Consider the following 15,775-nt stretch of genomic DNA (forward strand, 5'->3'; position numbering starts at 1 on the left):
TGAAGCATGCGTTGTAGGATCTGTGACTTGTTCAGCCACAGTTGCATTCTGGGTAATTAAATAAGTAAGTAAAGTTTATTTATTAGCACTTTTCATAGACAGGTAGTCACAAAGCGCTGCACACAGAGATGAAAATAAACAGTACGATAAATAGAAAAATGCACAATATAGAGTTTAAATGTAAATTAAAAATATAAAAATGTAAAAAGCGTTTGTCAACAGAAAGCTTGTTTAAACAGTAAAGTTTTAACTGCTTTTTAAAGGATTCCACAGAGTCAACCAAACGTAGTTGTAGAGGCAGACCTGGTCCACAGCCCTGGTGCCACAGACTGAAAGGCTCCGCCCCCTTTCCTCTTCAGACGAGCACTGGATTTAATTGTAACATGGCCGACATACGGACCTCTGGCCATAACTGACAAAATGCTTTTTAGCACTTTTTTTTTAAGCACATTTTAATGAATTATTTTTCATCTGTATTTACAAAAATATATTTTCAAAGGTCACCATATTTTTTTCTGTAAGGTATAGAGTAATTGTTTTAAAATAAAAAGGTTAACCTCCTAAGACCCGAACTCTTCCACAGCAGCATTTTTAATTTCTCTCTGATATTTGGGCTGATTGGGACCTGATGAATGTAAAAACATGAATAAAAAAAAATTAATGTAACCTCATTTTTGTTTCTAAGAAAAATCAGAGCCACATCCGAGGATATTCGTTTAAAATTTCGATAGAACAGTAGCAGGATAACGTCCTTGTTAGTGGATATCAGGCCCTTGTAGAGCAAATTGAGTATTTTGGTCTAAATAACCCAAAATGTGACTTTTTTTTTTTTTTTTTTAAATGAGTGTACTGATGTGTTGGTTGTATGTTTGTTGTTTGTTTTGACATACTGCGAATCAATTTCCCATCAGGGACAATAAAGTTACCATTGACCATTGACATATGTGGACGCAGGTCCTTGGAGGTTAAAAATTGTTATTTCCACCTTATTGAATTTAAATCAGGGCCAATTTGTTGTAGTTAAACACAAGTTGTTTTTGTTTTTTTTAAATGAGCAATTTAAAAATGTAATTTTTTTCTTTTATATCAATTTAATAAGTCATAAGTTGCAGCTTTCAGCACTATTGTAACACAGAGGAGCTACGCAGGTTTGAACTTTGATCTTTCTTTTTCTTCTCGTTCTACCTGATCAGCTTAAACAACGTTGTACCTGTTACGCCTTCAGCTGGCTGAAGTAGTAATCAGTGATTAGTTGTCACAAATGAACTTTGAAGTCAATAATTACAACATATTTAACGACGTGTGGTTCCTGAGACGAGCCGCTGTTTCCATTATCAGCGACTTCAACAAATGTGGATGTTTTGAAGGGAGGAAGGTTCAGGGCTGAAGCAATCAGCTTCATGGGCTCATCTCGGTTAGAATAAGAAAAGCAGCCATCTAATGCAGAATTATTTTCAGGGTACTCCTTTTATTCTCAAATAAATAAGGCAAAAAAGGAAGGAAACAAAGACACACATGGACTGCCAATGCTGAAAGAAAACAGAGATTCAAGTTACTCATTACCTTAACATTACATAAAATAAAAACCCAAACAGAACTCACCTCAGCTGCCGCCCCGTGTGGAAGTGCGGAAAGAGTGAGCCAAAAGTGATGCAGTCCTTATATACTGTGTGACATATAATGTGTGACAGGTGAGTGCAATCAAGGACAAGCACCACACCCAATCAAAGGTGAGAGAACTAAACAAGGTGCATCTGTGAAGTGAGTGGGTGTGCTGGGATGTGCTAAAAGGTGGGTCTCTACAACAGCCGCCCCCATATTTCTAGTGAGAAATATGTTGATATGATCAGGATCAGTCTTCTTCAGGAAGCGAGGGCAGGGGGATCAGACAGGAGACAGGGCGGGATATAGGTTTTGTCCTGTACTAAGACCTCCACAGTTCTGATGTGGTCATCTGGGCTTTTCAGCAAGCGCGTCACTCTTCCTACAGGCCAAAGGGCTCGTGGAAGGTGTGAATCCATAATCATGACGACAGAGTTCAATGTGAGATCTGGTTTTTCCTTCTGCCATTTGGGTCTTCTTTGGAGGGATGGTAGATAGTCTCTTATGAAGTGTCGCCAGAAGTGATCTGCCAATATTTGTGCATGTCGCCATCGTCGTCGGCCTAGGAGGTCAGAATCAGAATAGGATACCAGGGGGAGTGATGAATCATGTCGGCCCATAAGGAGAAGGTTTGGGGTTACGGGGTCAATGTCCGCAATGTCTGAGGATACATAGCCTAGGGGTTTTGAGTTAAGAATGCCTTCAATCTCAATTAGGACTGTTCTTAAGACCTCTTCAGAGCATTCTTCACAGAACGTATCTCCCTCTCCCAGGCTCCGCCGAAATGGGGTGCATGTGGGGGATTGAATTTGAAATGGATTCTTTTAGTCATCAGGACCGGCTGCAGAGTCGGAGCAAGGTTGTTAAAAGCTGCCCGTAGTTCCTTATCTCCTCCTTTGAAGTTAGTTCCTTGATCACATAATTTCCAGGGGTGTTCCTCGTCGAGAAATGAATCGTTGGAGGGCCATGAGGAAGGAGTCTGTATCCATACTGTTTAGGAGGTCAAGATGTATACACCGAGTGGTGAGACATTTGAATATTATTCCCCACCTTTTCTCCGATCTGCGGCCTGTCTTGACCTTGTATGGTCCAAAGCAGTCTATTCCTGTGGAGTAGAAAGGTGGTTTGAATAACCTAAGACGAGCAGCAGGCAAGTCTGACATTTTTGGAATGATGGGCTGTGCTCTCCATTTCTGACATGCGACGCAGCTATACCGATGCCTGCGTACGGCTTCCCTTCCTCTGAGAATCCAGAATTTCCGACGTAGTTCAGCAAAAAGTCTTTCTGAACCAGCATGATGCAGTTTGTCATCATAATTTTGTATGATCAGTTTGGTCACTGGATGAGCAGGATCAAGTACTATTGGGTGAATGACATTCAATTCCAAGTCTGGGCTTTGCCGTAATCGGCCTCCTACATGGATAAGTCCAGAATTCCTGCACAACACTGGTGACAAACACAATAGACGGCTGTCGGATGAGAGGGGTTTGTCTGACTGTAAACGGGCTAAATCTTCACCGAAACTGTCCAGTTGTGCCTGACGAAGGATTTCTTGTTCTGCTGTTTGATAATCAGCTGCAGAAGGAATGTTACCCTTTTGGTTGGAGAGTGAATGAGCCGTGAAATCCAATAGCTCTTGATAGGTTCTGAAGCTGGGTGTGTATGTATGGGAGGGTATACTGACAATACCAAAAAAGTAGGATTTCTTTAACTCAGTCTGATCATCATCAGGATGGAGATCTGTAACTGTGGGCCAGTTATTTGGAGGTTCATGCAGAAACGAGGGACCCTCAGTCCACCTGTTTGGGCTAAGGAACTCTTTCAGGGATTTACCTCTCGTAACATCATCAGCAGGATTTGTGGCTGAATTGATGTATCTCCTGTCTTGACTGTTTGTGAGGTTTTGAATTTCTGAGACTCTGGCTCCTACGAATACCTTGAAACGGCAGGAATCTGACTGAAGCCAGTGAAGTACAGTTGTCGAGTCAGACCAAAGGGTGGTAGTCCTGACTGGTAAGGTGAGTTCTGTTTGTATGAGCTCACTGAGGCGTGCGCCTAGTAGGGCTGCGCATAGCTCCAGTCTGGGTATTGTTAAATGCCGTTTAGGAGCAACACGTGAGCGAGCTAACAAGAAACTCAGTTCTACATGGCCTTCAAGATCATCTGATCTCAAATATGCGACAGCACCATATGCTCGCTCTGAAGCGTCACAGAAGATATGAATGTCTCGAACTGTGGTAGAAACATCCATTTCCTTAGAAGTATAGCAACGTGGGATGGCAATTTGTGGGAGATAACAAAGTTCTTCTTCCCAGGACTTCCATGCCTCTAAGAGGTCGTGTGGAAGGGAAGGGTCGTCCCAATCTCTCTCTTTTCTCCATAGCTCTTGCACCAAGGTTTTGGCGCGTGTTGTGAATGGGAGTAAGTAGCCTAATGGGTCATACAGACGAGCAAGTACTGCATAGATACGACGCATTGTGGTGGGGTGTGAGGCTAGAGTTCTGTATTTATAGGCAAACAAATCAGTCTCACAATTCCACAATAATCCTAATGTGCGTTCATGTGGGCCAGATGGCTTGTCTTCAGTCAGGCAAAGTTCATTACTTGCCGTTCTTACCTCAGATGGTAGATGGCTAATCACAACAGGATTATTGCTGGCCCACTGGCGAAGGTCGAAGCCTCCTTCTGATAGATGGTTTCTTAATTTGTCTAGGAGTGTTCGAGCTAACTCTGCTGATGGAAAACTCTGCAAGCAGTTATCAACATAGAAACACTGCATTACTGAAGACTGCACATCTTTGTCAGATTGATATTCCTTCACATGTTTCTGCAGTGCATAGATTGCACAACAAGGGCTGCAGGTCGTACCAAAGGGGAGTACCTGCCACTCATACACTGAAGGGGGAGCTGCTTTGTTCATGTCACGCCACAGGAATCGGAGGAGTGGTTTATCAGGAGGCAGAAGACGGACTTGGTGAAACATGCCTTTGATGTCACCACTTATTGCTACTGAATGTTGCCTAAAACGCAACAAAACACCAAGAAGTGTTGGGCCTAGGATTGGTCCTGGCAATAGGTACTTATTGAGACACTGACCTTGAAATGTGAAAGAGCAGTCAAAGACTATGCGATCTTTATTGTTGTGACTTGTCATATGATGAGGGATATACCAGGTTTCTTTGCTATTGTGCATCTCCTCTGGGCTAAGTTTGACTATATAGCCTGCTTGCTCCAATTTCAAAATCTGATCCTTGTAAGACATGGCTTTGCCAGGATCTTTAGCTAACCGAGCCTCAGTGTTGCGGAGTCTAGACATGACTACATCTGGAGGGACATTCAAAGGAGGAAAGTTTGCCATCCGAAGAGGAGTGGCGTAGCGATTAACACCATTGATCTCAACCCTTTTTGTGGCCTGTTCAAGGAGTTCCAGTGCCAGTTGATCTTGCTTTGATCGGATCACAGATTTCTCACTGTATTCAGGTAAAGTGTCTAGTTGCCATAGCTTCTCAACATGATAACGCAGTACATCTGCAGATGAACTGAGAGATGTGAACAAACACTGCACGTGCTCTGTACTGCTCTGGGGATGAAAATCTGTGATCGGGCCTTGAAGTGTCCATCCTAATTGGGTTTTAACTCCTGCAGGAGACCCATATGGTCCCTGTCTCAATGGAGCAGTAGGCGTGATGAGGTGAGTATGATCTGAGCCTATGAGCAGGAGTGGCGCTGCTTTATTAATAATGGGTAATGGGATACCTTGAAGATGCTTGTATCTCCGTTGGAGAGATGATACAGGGTAGGTGTGGTCTGAAAGTGCTAGGTGATTTGCAGTGAAGGCATTAGTAATTGTGTAGGTTTTCTCTGGGTGTGCGATGGGTGAGATTTTGAAACTTACGGAAGAACCATGAATAGTTTCAACTTCTTGACGGACCGTTCTAAGTGATAATCTCTCTGCTTCCCCAGTTAGGTTGAGATGCTGTGCAGCTGATGTCAGAAGAATGGTACGCTGGGAGCCATCGTCAAGTACTGCATATGTTTCAAGGGTTCTTTTGCCATTTCGCAGGAGCACTTTCACGACCTTTAAAAGGACACTGGGACAATCACTAGATCTATCAAAGTATAGCGTCCTCACTACAGGATGAGTGTCAGTTTTAGATCTCTTATTTACATCGCATAGGATCTGGAGATGTAGTCCCATACAGGTGGCACATGCTTTCTTCAGGTCACACTTTGCGGCCTGATGATTCCTAGCACAACGCCAACACCGTTTGTTTACTTTTATCCAGTTTGTTTTCTCATCCTTTGTCTTCTGAATAAACCCAGGACACTTACTAATGTGATGTTCTGGTGAGCAGCAATATGCACATGTAGCCTTAGTTGTCATGATCGGCTGTGTTGCATGTACAGAATCATCAGATGTATTTGCTTCATGTAATATTGTAAGTGGAGAAGCGTACTTACGGGCAGGTCGTGTCTGGTTGAAGGATGGAACAGGACTGGCCTTCTTTGGTTGACACCTGCATTCCATTTGCAACCAGGATGAGAACAAAGGCAAGGTATACGTCATTTCTCCTTGTTCCCTGTAAACATGCCGTTTGAAGCGACTGAAATGCTCTGCAGGCAACTTCACTAACAAGCGATCGACATGGAGCCACAATCTAGTTCTGCACGTCCTTGTTCTCCCATAGTGCTAAGCAACCCAACTAAAGCCTGTACACGAAGAGCAAAATTATCAAGGCTCTGACCATCACCTGCTCTGATAGGAGGCAGTTCCAGTATATTCTTTAGCTCTTTCAATGCCAGCTGTCTTGGTTGCCCATAACGCTCATCAAGGGCTTTGATGGCTTGAGTGTATGGGTCAGGAGCGTAGGAAAAGGCAAGAGCTAATCGTTTAGCTTGGTCTACTTTGAGGTGATCAAGAAGGACATGATATTTGAAGTGCTCTGTCTCATGAGGATCAAGGTGGTTTGTAAGGGCCATCCGTAACATCCTGTATTGCATTTCGTCTTCTCTACTAAGGTCTGGAAATGAAGGACCTTCAAGCTTATATACATGTGTTCTCGTGCTAGAGGAGTGACCCGAGCTAGCAGTACCAGATATCAAAGGTTTCTGTTCATATGAGGTATTGGATGTAGCTGGTTGCTGCTCTAGAGGAGGGCAATGCTTGTGGTCAGATATGCGAATGAGAGGTTGAACAGGGTCTTCAGCTAAAGGAACAGCAGGTTGAACACATGAGATCTGGTCGGGATCCTGCCGTGATAAGGCCAGGAAATCAAAGGGAGTCTCATCTTCTGTAGCAAGGACTGGTCTAGGCAAACCAGTTGAAGGGATAGCAGCATCTAGTATTGTTGAATTAGGTAAAGGAGGGCTGGCAGCTGTAACTAAGCCAGACTGACGGCTAATCTGCGGGGGCTGGAAGGGTGATTGACAGGTTACTGTATCAATCACTGGGAGCTGCTCATGTTGTTGATGTGTTTGAGGACTGGCTCGTAAACTGCATACAGAAGCTTTGATTCCATCAGATGAGACTGTGCGAATTGAAGATCTGGAGCTACGAGAATGGGAAGGAGATGATTGAACCATAAATTGCCTAATCTCCCTCATGGTCGTTAGGAGTTCCCTCATGACCTCATCTTGGGTGGTGGGTAAAGGAACAAGGGATGTCTCTGGTGGTCTTTCTGACTCTCCGACAGGATCCTGCAGCCCATGTGTGTCTTTATCACTGTGCTGGCATTCAGTTTGGCTCTCTGTCTCACACGTAGCTCTTCTAGCTCCAGGGTATTGAACTTCATACTGTTGCAGGTAGGTAGGAGGTCTACTATCACGACTGGATCTTCTCAAACCTTCAGTCAAACCTTCAGTCAATGGCTGCTTTGAATCCATGACGCTAACACTGCTCCGGCTCGGAGGACCATGTTTTGAAGGGAGGAAGGTTCAGGGCTGAAGCAATCAGCTTCATGGGCTCATCCGGTTAGAATAAGAAAAAGCAGCCATCTAATGCAGAATTATTTTCAGGGTACTCCTTTTATTCTCAAATAAATAAGGCAAAAAGGGAAGGAAACAAAGACACACATGGACTGCCAATGCTGAAAGAAAACAGAGATTCAAGTTACTCATTACCTTAACATTACATAAAATAAAAACCCAAACAGAACCTCATCTCAGCTGCCGCCCCGTGTGGAAGTGCGGAAAGAGTGAGCCAAAAGTGAATGCAGTCCTTATATACTGTGTGACATATAATGTGTGACAGGTGAGTGCAATCAAGGACAAGCACCACACCCAATCAAAGGTGAGAGAACTAAACAAGGTGCATCTGGTGAAGTGAGTGGGTGTGCTGGGATGTGCTAAAAGGTGGGTCTCTACAACAGTGGACGAGGGCTGCGCTGACACAGACATCAAATTCGTAAAGCTCTGAATATTCACAGATATGTACATGTGCTTTCTTTTCATGAGCTTTATCATTCAGATTTGTGGTTTTTATGAACTCAGTGCTTTTCCTTGGGCATAAATATATTTAGACTGGAGTCATTTAGCATATAAATCAAAGTTTGTTGTCAGTGCAACAACGGCGCAGCAGCACGCTTTGATCGAATGCTGAATTTTGCCGTTAAAACAGAGAAAAGCAAAACAGCAACTTCAAAATATTTTGATATTAAAATGAAATGTGTTTCAGTCATGAAAGCATCCAGTCTGCATGTGGATGCACTCGTTAGGTCAATGTGAGCTCAGGAGTTTCCTTTTGCACCACGTCAGGCTGTTCTCCTCACTTTGCATCTCTCTCTCCCCTCCTCTCTTTCTCTCTCGCTCGCTCTGTTCTGTGATATGTGGTAACTGTGTGTTTGTGTATATATGTAATGTGCACTTTGATAGCAGCTGGAGGCGGGTTGCTTGCACCAGCACAGACCTGCTGCATACGGAAACGTTTTTTCCCTCACCGGGGCTTTTACTGTTGCTCGGATGTTCTTGGGATTCCCTCTTTGGCTCACGGACATCCCACAACACGTCTCTTTTTTTTCTTTTTCCTCGTCCACCATTTAGCCTTTTATTAACTGACGTCGTTTTATTGTGGACGTTGGCGTTCATCTGCTGTGGAATAGCTTTTTTAAATGATATATTACCAGCTGAGCATTAACGGCAGCGGTGGAAACCGACTCCACTGCGACTGGAAGGGACAAACTATCACTGCATTGTTTATGAGACAGGAAGTGGTTAAATTTTTCATGAAGGAAGTGACCCCCTCTAACCCTTACCCCGTTCCACATACGTACCCCCCCACCCGCCTCCCAAAAACCCCAAACACACACAATAGCACACGCTCCCCCCTGTGGCAGCAGAGTCGGACTAAGATGCTTTGTACCCCCCATCAGTAAGACAGGTTTCTCAGGTGCCAGCATTTTGACTCAAACCCGCTGGTATTTCTCCCACCCTGCACGTGCCAACTTCCTGCCACAAGTGCACGTGATGCGCAGCAACAAAGCACTCTGGGTTTTTCCTCATTCATTCAACAGAAGAATAATGAAGTCATGCCTTTTCTAACGGCTCCAGACGCTGATGTCATGAACATCAGTTTTTTCCCTGCTTAAATCAAGCTCCGTGTGAGTGAGAGCACCAGAGAGGAATCCTCAGCACTGACACGGACCGTAGCAGAACATCCTGCTGGGCTTGGATCTCTTATAACTTCATTAGAAATGACTTCCTGTTGAAGGGCTTTTTTTCCTTCGTCTGGCATTGAAAGCGTTAACAGGCTGCGAATTCTTGATTGCCAACTCCCAGGATCCTATCTCCTGTAACTCAAATCAGGGCCATCTGCGCTGGGCGTATGCCTGCCTTCCCCCCTGGCCTACTGCACTCAAAGGCTCTCTGTGCTGTGGTTTGCCCAGCCTTGTCACGTGACTTCTCTGAAAGTGCCCCCTCCCTCCTCCTCCCTCTTTATTTCCAGTAAACTGTTTGAAAGGAGGGGGGTGAGTCAGAGTAAAACCAGCTTCCCTTTAACCACAGCTTGTTAAAGAATTTGTCAACGTGGACTCAGGGTGTGTGTGTGTGTGTGTGTTTGTGCGTGTGTGTGTGTGTGTTGTGCCATTGGACAGATTTGAATTTGTACCTCTTGGTTTTTTTGTTTTTTTTGAAAGGCGACTATAGCTTCGATTGCATCAAGAGTCCTTAATCACTTCACTTCCTGTGCCAGACAGAGCGGGCGCAGGCTTGTCAGGAGTTAATGAGATGAACTTTAGCCGTCTTCATGTCGGGGGGCTCGCGAGCGCTCTGGAGATGTCTTCTATGTAGAAGAAAAAAATGTGCGTGGGTGTTGACTTGTGTATAGGCTATGCATAGATTTTTCCTTGTGTGACACTTTGATTTTCCACATGGAGCAGATTGCCTGGTCACTGCCTGCTTTTTGTCCATCTGAACTCTGTCCCTCAAAAGTCAAAACAAAGTGATCGCTTCGTCGACTTTTCCACAATGAAAAGTCCGCAGGACGTCAGACCATGTTCACTAAAAACAATGGAGCGATCCAGTATATTATAATATTATTCTTATTATATAATGCTCTCTCCTTTCGATATCTAATTCAAAAAAGTAAACAGACTCAAACCAGCTTGAACTGAGTGCAGCTGAGTCCTTACGTTTGAGGAGTTTCTTTTTATTTGGCCACCTGCTTGAATTATCTGCAAATCATCCACAATATATTCACTGGTCAAATCATCTTAAGGCTGTAAAATGTAAATGTTCATAAAACATTACAGACCGAAACCTGTGAAAAGAGGCGTCTGACTCGCCTATAATTTGGTTCTTAAACGAGGACTTGACTGGTCGGATCATCTCGAGTAACAAATCAAATGTGGTTTTGTGTCCTTGTGTGGTGACTGAAGGTTGCTGAGTAAAGATTTGTGCTGAGCAGCCAAAGCTGGAACCAAAGCTCCCTCCTTTCATGACGCTGCACCCTGACACCATCTCAGCAGATGTCACCGCTGCTAAGCCAGCCTGGCAGGTCGGAGGACGCTGTATGTGTTGTTAATAAGCTGCCAACAACAAAGACGGGCACTTCCCTGGTCCAGAAACAGAGTTGTGTCCATAGTTGTGCTACAGTAAATCAGTGTCACAGCCTCTCCTCACCTCCTAAGGGACCCTCTGTTCACACTGATATATACTCTGGTAGTGCACACCTAACACCTAACAGCACCTAATGTAAACAATGCGTGCGTCAAGATATGGTGAATGAACGGGACTCGAGGCTGCGTGTGTGCGGCGCCCAGCGGCACTGTAGGATGCATTAACAGCCACAGATGTCAGGTATCCAGACACGGTCGTCAGCAGTTCAGCTATAAACCAGCCGTACACATTCCTTCCTTCCCCCTGTCTCCCACCAGCTGAGCATTTCTCTCTCTCTCTCTCACACACACACACACACACACACACACACACACACACACACACACACACACACACACACAGGCTAGAATTAAAACTCCGGGGTTCATGATTGGACATCAGCAGAGGCAGAAATTCAAACTGTGAACCAATCAGATTGCGTGTCCGTTCGCTCCCCCCTCCACCACCTTATTAGGCGACCTCCCATGTCTCTCAAATTTCCCGTCTGTTGGGTTGCACCCAGTAAAGAATGTCATCAGCACTGTACTGGTTTTGTTGACCATATTAGGTATGATCATCTATTGCAGGCCCCCCCACCCCTCAATTTTGAAGCTGCTGTGTTTCACAAACTGAGGCCTTGCTTTCAAAAAATAAACCCAATTTTTAGCCTTTTCATCTGATAAAATTCCTCTTTTCAGATAAATTTGGTTGATTTTTGTTTTGTTTTTTTCAGGTGAGGAAAAAATGTTTTTGCTAAAAGAAAATAAAGTTCACAAACATTTAACACAGATCGAATGAAAATTTGACTGTGAAATATGCATTTAATAACCTGAGGAAGGTTCTAAATGTGTCATTTGTTTTGTTCAGGAATTATTTGTCTTTACAGGAATTAGTGGTTTGAAACCGAAATAATTTTGTCCATACGAGCAGCTCGAGGGCTCGCTCACTGTAAAGAAGTGTTTTTAATTTTCCCACAGATATCAAAGGAGTTGAATCTAAAAATCACAAAGACAACCTCTGTGACACACACACACAGATTTATATATAACACACAGCAGCCTGATATTTCAAACTAATCAAATACTCTTAGAAAAAATATCTATTTACATCCATATCGCTCTCAGCCAGTAATTGACATAATTAATATATGTAGAGCCTGTAAGTGTTACGTGTTTACATCCCCCATCTATGACAACAATTACACTGATTTATAAACAAATATTATTTTGGTGCAACGAGTTTGAGAAGCTGAGAAAATGTGGAAATAATAAAGACAGAAAGCAGACTTTATTTTCTAAAACCAAAAGATGAAAATATTAAAAATCGACTTAAAAGCAGTAATTTTACCAGCTGTTATATTGCTGTTTGTGTTTGGCTGTCAGTCGCAATTTCTTTTGAAAATGTAAATTTTCACAGATGTGGATGTTGTAGAAATGCTGATTGTAGAAACGTTTAGCTGCATATTATTGTGCCGTCCTGCATCTGAGGTTTCCTTTTAAATTCACAGTTTTCCCAGAAGTAGTTCAAGTAAAATCCAAACAGAGCTTCTCTTCCCAGAAAACACATCGAGGTCAAACCTGTCTCATTGCTGTGAAAAGAGGCTTTTGTGGAGATGTCAGTGGGGCCGAGCGAGACCAGCAGCAACGAAGAATTAGTCACTGGAATAACACGTCTGTTGTCTTCTCACATTTTCACAAAGGAATTAAGAAGTTGTGCTGTAGGTAAAGTGCAAGCACGACAAACCAGTTTATTCAGTTTTGTAATTAAATGAATTTTCATATGATAAAAATCCATATTTACAGCAGCCAAAGCTCATCTAAATCTTTAAACCCACCTTTCCCCAGTCAAGCTTTTAACTTTTAAATAAGCAATACAACAAAATTCTCCTTTGTAGAGTTTTTACATTTATTTTGATTAAAGTGTATGAGTGAGAATTATGCTCATGGAAATATTAAATATAAAACCATCCTAAGTGCAGGTTTTAGAAGGCTCTGTGATTTTTGAGTGTTTGGAAACTAAAAACTGATTTGAGAGGTAAAGACAGCTCCGAGCATTAAGTCTGCTCTACTAAAATCCTAATTTTGGAGGATTTGCTGTGTTTCTGTAGAAACACATTTGCAGCAGGTAGAAAATGTTCCTGTTGCAGCTTGTTTGAACTCGTGTAGAAATCAGCAGAGACGAGAAAAATCAGGAATTATCTCATTTTTCGTTTCGCTGGACGCTGTTTTTGTTTTTAGATTAAAAAAAGGCAGAAGGTTGATCTCTGCTGCACCAACACTGAATTATAAAGAGGAGAAATGACTAAAGCAAGGCTCTGGTTTTAAGATCTAAATGCATCCGTTTTTTAAATAAGATAAGATAAGAGATAAGATAGAACTTTATTAATCCCTTGGGTGGGTTCCTCTGGGAAATTCGATTTCCAAAAAAGCACAGCACCGACAGAAGTTACAGAGTTATACACACACACATATATATAAATACAGAGACAATATAAATAAAATATACGAAGGGGATAAATAGAATAAATAGGAATAAAAATAAAAATTCAAGTGAATGTGACATTTGAACAGTTTTCCGAGCAGTTGTTAAAAAGCTCGTTGGAAGCAGCGCTGCAGCCGTTTGTTTCTCACAACTGTGAAATTTGTTCTGCTTCAAAAACAAATTCCCTGAAACTTCAGCTTCTTCTCATTTCAAATGAATTTTACCAGCAAGTAAAAGGAAACTGAAGAAAGCAGCAGTGATCAGGATGATTATCACTGAATCGGAATGAAGTATTTTAAAGACATTGTGAGATCTGATTTTTAAAATCAACGCTGATAATTAGGAAATGATTTAATTTGACTGTTTTACCTTTGAGTTAAAAGAAACTGGCCTGTAGATCTGACATCAGCCTTCGGTTCATTAACAGTGTGTAAATGAACAAATCTGTGGAGGTGATTTATTTGCACATTTTTCTCTTTTTTTTTTTTTAGGACTTCTCCTCCCGGGCGAAAGTCGGCGTACAGAAACTGATCCAGAAAGTGGGATTCTTTGGGATTTTAGCCTGCGCCTCTGTAAGTCCCACACAAGCTTATTTCGATTCTTTCTGTAATAAAACGCCATAAAATAATCCTCCTTATTCTGCAGACGTCCACACTAAACACACACGGATGCTTTTCTTGACTTTGATCGTGCTTCTGATTTCCCTCAGATTCCCAATCCCCTGTTCGACCTGGCAGGAATAACATGCGGACACTTTTTGGTCCCCTTCTGGACTTTTTTTGGTGCAACACTGATCGGAAAGGCGCTCATCAAAATGCACATTCAGGTAAGCGACATTAAAAAGCCCCGTGGATCTGTGTGGCTCATAGAAATAGAATAATAGAAGAGAGCTGTGTGAATGCGCAGCGTCACATCTGTGTGTGTGGAATGTTCGATTCTGTGCTGAAACAAAGCGTCGCAGAGATGCAAGTGCGTCTTTAATGGGGACAAATGCATGAGATAGTCGCACTGATGCAGTGACTGCTCTGGAGTCGGCTCCGGAGTGAGGAGGCCATTTTGTGCAGCCAAGCAGGGGGGAGTCAACCATTTTGTGAGTGCAGCTGCAGCAGCACAGAGCCTGTAGTGTGTGTAGATGGTCCAAAGCTATAGGGGGAAGCAGCTTCGTCCTGCATTGTTGAATAAGGAGCTGTAGGTAGGAGACTTCCCAAATACTTGTTCTAATCCTGGAAAATCCTCAGTTTGCTTCCAGGAATTTGTGGCATGTCTGCGATCACCGTCGGGGGATCGACTTGTTTTCTAACCAAACGCAGGAATTTGCTCACTGTGACACAGACGGGTTAAAAACACGGGAAGCATTTCCACAGCAGCTGTGTGACTCGGTGAGCACCAGCAGATAAACATCTGTGGGGGGTAAAGGAGGGCACGGCAGGAACACTCACACACAGAGTGCTAGATTACACCCGGCTCCCAGGGGCCCCCCGCTGACAGAGGTGTGGCCCTCTGTGTCACGTAAAGAAGGACCCCCCCCCTCTGCAGGCCCCCCTGGAGCTGCTCGCTTTAATTGTTCTGAAAGTTTGTTTCTCATGCAAATGATCTGAGTTTAACGTCTTTGTGCAGAAAACAAGAAGTGTTACGAGACGAGCAGGTGACAAAGGGGGATTTTAAGGCTCTGTGTGTGTGTGTGTGTGTGTGTGTGTGTGTGTGTGTGTGTGTGTGTGTGTGTGTGTGTGTGCGTGTGCGTGTGTGCGTGCGTGCGTGCGTGCGTGTGTGCGTGCGTGCGTGTGTGTGTGTGTGCGTGTGTGTACGTGCGTGTGCGTGTGTGTGTGTGTGTGTGCGTGTGTGTGTGTGTGTGTGGTGTGTGTGCGTGTGTGCGCGTGTGTGTGTGTGTGTGTGTGCGTGTGTGTGTGTGTGTGTGTTGTGTGTGTGTGTGTGTGTGCGTGTGTGTGTGTGTGTGTGCGCGCTTCAAAATCTGGGGTTGTACCTGTGCTCAGGTGTGTTCTCTTCATTCGCGTCTTATTTCTGCTTCCTGCTCATTGAGCTTCAGGTGTGAGAGGTTAGCGTCGGTGGCTGTGGGACGCAGCGGAGGAACGTGTGTTTGTGATGGTCACATGGCAAATATTAAAGTATTCTGAAAACAGTTGTCAGAACATGCATGTACGTGAAACATGGCTGCTTCCCATCAGACGAGCTGCTTGTCCCATGTTTGTGTGCCTGTAAGGTTCATTTGCACTGGAACGGGCAGAGTTCAGCGTTTCAGGCGTGTGAGAGCAGACGTCACTCAGCTTTCCTGTGTGTGTGTGTGTGTGTGTGTGTGTGTGTGTGTGTGTGTGTGTGTGTGTGTGTGTGTGTGTGTGTGTGTGTGTGTGCGCTCATCAATGCTTTGTGTGGGAGAACAGATCAACTGTCAGCTGTGGGGGCACAAACGCCTCAGTTCAGGTTAAATAATTTCTGTAACTGTCACAAACTCCAGATCTTACCAAGTCTATTTGTCTCATTTCTAGTCAAACAAATCTGCCAATGAAACAAGTGATCCAAGCGGCAGTGTGGAAAAAACACGAGTGGACATATCTGAGTGAAACGTTACTCTGTAGCTGAGAAATG

At 43.6% G+C, this 15,775-nt stretch overlaps 1 protein-coding gene across 1 annotated transcript in view; it reads left to right on the forward strand.

Moving 5' to 3' along the window:
- The window catches only part of LOC146565119 (vacuole membrane protein 1-like), a 40,993-nt gene that overhangs the window by 24,172 nt on the left and 1,046 nt on the right, over positions 1–15,775 (forward strand). Inside the window, exons 8-9 of the mRNA XM_085290147.1 lie at positions 13,666–13,746; positions 13,884–14,000. Of these exons, the coding sequence (XP_085146273.1) occupies positions 13,666–13,746; positions 13,884–14,000 (198 nt within the window). The remainder of the gene's footprint in view (positions 1–13,665; positions 13,747–13,883; positions 14,001–15,775) is intronic.

The sequence above is a fragment of the Mchenga conophoros genome, linkage group LG10 (assembly GCF_057382185.1).
Source record: "Mchenga conophoros isolate Kocher_MC1m ecotype Shallow Benthic linkage group LG10, M_conophoros_male_GT1.1, whole genome shotgun sequence".
Taxonomy (NCBI): domain Eukaryota; kingdom Metazoa; phylum Chordata; class Actinopteri; order Cichliformes; family Cichlidae; genus Mchenga; species Mchenga conophoros.